This window comes from Otolemur garnettii, unplaced genomic scaffold (assembly GCF_000181295.1).
Source record: "Otolemur garnettii isolate 467f Iridium unplaced genomic scaffold, OtoGar3 scaffold00041, whole genome shotgun sequence".
NCBI lineage: Eukaryota > Metazoa > Chordata > Mammalia > Primates > Galagidae > Otolemur > Otolemur garnettii.
In genome coordinates, this window is record NW_003852436.1 from 13,558,002 (window position 1) to 13,562,068 (window position 4,067).

At 39.6% G+C, this 4,067-nt stretch overlaps 1 protein-coding gene across 1 annotated transcript in view; it reads right to left on the bottom strand.

Annotated features, from left to right (window-relative positions):
• Positions 1–3,535, bottom strand: part of RNF175 (ring finger protein 175) — a 39,050-nt gene extending 35,515 nt beyond the window's left edge. Inside the window, exons 1-2 of the mRNA XM_012805408.1 lie at positions 3,501–3,535; positions 817–958 (exon numbers count right to left, since the gene is read on the bottom strand). Coding sequence (XP_012660862.1) covers positions 817–942 — 126 coding nt within the window. The 5' untranslated portion in view covers positions 943–958; positions 3,501–3,535. The remainder of the gene's footprint in view (positions 1–816; positions 959–3,500) is intronic.
• Positions 3,536–4,067: the final 532 nt, after the last annotated feature.

A 4,067-nucleotide genomic window follows, 5' to 3' on the forward strand; every position in this document is an offset into this window, starting at 1 on the left:
CACCTTTCACATTTTTTTGGAAATTGTTATAGTTGCATCTCCACTTTTCAGTACTAATTTTCTGTCTTAGTCCATTTTGTGCTGCTGTAACAGACTACTCTAGACTGGGAAATTTATTTCTCGTAATTATGGAAACTGATAGGTAGGTCTGAGATAGAGGGGCTGGGATTTGGCACAGGTCTACTTTCTGCATCAACTCATGGCAGAAGGTGAGAGGACAAGAGGGAAGAACAGAAAGAAAAGGGGGATGAACTCATCCTTTTAAAAACTCACTTACACAATCATGGCATTCATCCATGCAGAAGGGCAGAGCCACCTCTCTTTAGGCCTCACCTCCCTGCACTGGGGATCAAGTCTCAAACACATGAACTTTGGGGGACACATACGAATCACAGCGGACAGCCTCAATCTTTAATTCCTAATCCTCCATTTCCAAGGCATTGGGAGAAATTGGTCATGCACAAAAGGAAAGTTGTGCAAGTTACACCATGATTCTCAACCTTGGCACTACTGACATTTTGGGACAGATACTTTTTATTTCGGGGAACTGTCCTGCACTGTGGGATATATACTAGCATTCCTAGCCTCCACCCAGTAGGTGCCAGTAGCAACCTCCTGACCCCTCCAAGTACTGACAATTGAAAATGTTTCCAGACAAAGCCAATGTCTCTAAGGGAAGAAATGGCACCTGGTGAAAACCACTGACTTAAACCAAAGCAGTTCCTTCGAACTGGTAACAAAGGAAGAATGTGGCATGGAAAAGCAGTCAAGTGGACAGGCTAGAGTAGGCTCCCAGCAGACCCAGGGGCAACTCACATTGTAGGACCGGCCGTGCCTCTGTCTCCACTGCACTAGCACTATTTGGGCGATGACCAGAGCGCAGAGGAAGATCAAGATCATCTCCACATGCATGGACTCATGGCCACGGTGCATCTTGTACATCCTCTCCTGCTGCAGGCTAAAACCAGCAAACAAAGTCATCTGAAAAAACTCTCAACCCTTGCACATTTAGCAATAAAATAGCAGACTTGGCTCACAGGAAACAATTGGGGATTTCAAACATAGGCATTGGTAAGTTTTGTTTATAAAGTTTTTCTAAGTTTTTCTTGCTTCTTTCTCTTCCCCCAGAATGGGGAAGGGGCAGCTGAGAAGAGGGGCCAGATTCTATCAGCAAACCCAATTGCTCTTAGCCTTTTGCTTTCCCAACTGATTTTGGCCTCAGTTTTGTCTTTTAAAGTTAAGTGATAGGGCTAAAAAATACAGATGGGCTCTGGGAAGACCTGAGTTCCAGGCCCTGATCTGCCACTTCATTATCTCAAAACCTTGGGGAAGTCATTTATCCTTTCTGAGCCTTACTTTCCTCTTTTGAAAATTTAAGGTAATGATCCCTCTGTAACTCAAGGGGTTGTTCTAAGATTTTAAAGCACATACATTATCTTATATATACCTGTAATTACTATCAGGCTGAATCACAAAACTTCCAGTTTTGAACATCAAAAACAGTAGAACATTGATGATCTCAAGTAATTTATGTTATTTTCAAGTAAAAGGATATCCTCTAGATGGTGCCTACACCAAGACAGTGTATCATCCATGGGGTAATGGAAAGTAAGCTCCTGAGTGAGTTGTATAAACCGTACAATTATTATAGGATAGGGAGAAAGAATAGGCTTAAGTATTAACTTAGACATATACCAACATTCAAATAATGGATGACTGTTTCAGTTTTTAGTTAGAAGCTTAGTTTTGCATGACAGAGAAAACCGCCAAAATAGTAAGTTATTTTGTTTAACAGACTAGAACAGCAGTGCCTTGACGAAAACCTAGAGCAGTGGTTCTTGACCTTGGCTGAAAGTTAGAAATTAATGGAGAGCTTTTAAAAAATCTCAGTGTCCAAACTGTACCCAAGATCAATTAAACTGCTGTTCCTGGGTCTTAGGGGCTGAATTTTGTCCTCACAAAATTCATATCGTAGAAGTCCTAACCCCCAGTATCTCAACCTGCCAACCCCAACCTGCTGGCACCTTGATTTTGGACGCTTAGCCTCCAGAAATACAAGAAAACATAATTTTTGCTGCTTAAGTCACCAAGTCTGTGGTATTTTGTTATGGCATTCCTAGCAAACAGACACAGATTTCCTGAATGGGAACTAGGCATCAGCAATTTTTAAAGCTTCTCTGGTGATTTTAAGGAGCAACCAACACAGAGAACCACTGGCCTAGAGAAAAAGAGAGAGGCCCAGGGTCAATATCAGGCAAAAGGGGAAATTATGTAAGAGTTTACTTTCTAAATATTGGTTAGTATCATCTTTCATCCCTGTTCCATCTATCACAAAATCTCTATGACTGGTTACAGTATGCATTAGAGTACCAGTAAGAAAACACTGCAGAGTAATAGTTGGTGCCACACGACTGTGACCTTTTCAAGACACCTTTAGCCAGTTGGGTTCTCCCCCTAGTACCTCAGCAGAGGCCCCATCCAAATCCCAGGGGTGCCCCCTGCTGGAGAAGGTGTGAAAATGAGCCCACAGAGCCTAGTATATATTCCTACTTGAGTTCAACTTCTTTGAGATGGATTCTTAGAATGTTAGTGCTCTAAGTTACCCCAGATTCAATGAAAGCCCTTTATTTATCAAATGATAAAGCTGAAGTCATATCAAATAAGCATCTTGAATAAAATGACATGAGTTATTGGCCTCTGTGTTGAAAGCTGAACTCAAGGTACAAGAAGAATTTCTAGAAGATCATTAAAAAAAAAACAAAAAACACTCATTTCTCTGAAGAAGAAAAAGGAAAAGAGTACAAAGAGCTATGGTTTTTAAAGCCCCAAGTCCAAAAAGCTAATTAATATTCTATGTCATTAAGAGACTTTGAACTTAAGCCATGTAGATAAAAGAATGAATGCATCGTTAGTCTAAAATAAGACTTGTATAAAACATAAGCAAAATGTTTTATGATATTAATTTATTTCATATATATGCATAGTAATATCTGTGTAAAACTTATCTCACATGGGTTTATCTAGATGGAAGTAGTTTGTAAAGCGTCAGTTGGTATACAAACGCAGTAAGTATTTCCTATTGTGAGTGGAAATACAGTCATAATTGATTCTCATAATGCAAAGCAGGAAGAACTTTCCATTTTTATTTCATGTAGTCCTCACAGGGCTCAAAGGCCCCACAGTAGGTACTGGAACACAGGGGAAACAGCATGTTAAGAAAACCAGATGTACTGTGTGTCTGAAATAAATAGTAACCTAACACAGCCATATTTTGAAGGATATATTAATCCAGCCTTGTGGGACTATATGGATCAAAATGTAGAAAACAGATGAAATTCCTGCAGTTTTGATTATAGTATCTTTGTGCACACATCCCCATGCTACCCTACCTTCTCTATCCTGGAAAATCTACAAATAAAATGACTTCATTCAATATCTCATCTGTTAAGGTAAAAACCTAATTTTCAGTAAAACAATTGCAAAAAACAGTAATCACTTACTTCCATGCATCATCTGCAGAAAGCTTTGTCTGAGAGATCTGAAAGACATAGAAAGGACCCTTATCAAAATCTTCTTATTTTGTTGGCTTGTATTTAAAGGATTACATGAAGAACCCAAATGATGAAAAATAGCAATGTTCTCTAGTACTAGAATAATTTAGGATAGAAGTCCTAAAGAAATAATTTGCTTACAGAACCAAAATGACACAAACAAACAAAACCAATCATCAAGTCACTATTAATAAATATTTGTTTCAGTTCCAAGGACACAGAAGCAAATGTGGTGCCATTGCTGCAGTTTTGTTGAGGAAAGTCAGCCATCACTCTGGCTTCTGGAATATGATGTACGAATCTGAGCACCCCTACAAATGTCCATTTTGCTGGTGTCATAAATAATGCCAGTGAGTAAATATCACCTCCAAGTTCAAGGTTTTAGAGATAGAGCTGGACAGAGGCGCTGTTTGTTTGGAGCACCGTCATGCCCTCCTATATAAGGAGGCATCATTACTGACCCCAGGGAAGGGAGTAATCTGGGCTTGTGTCCTTGCAGATAGAGCTGGAGAACAC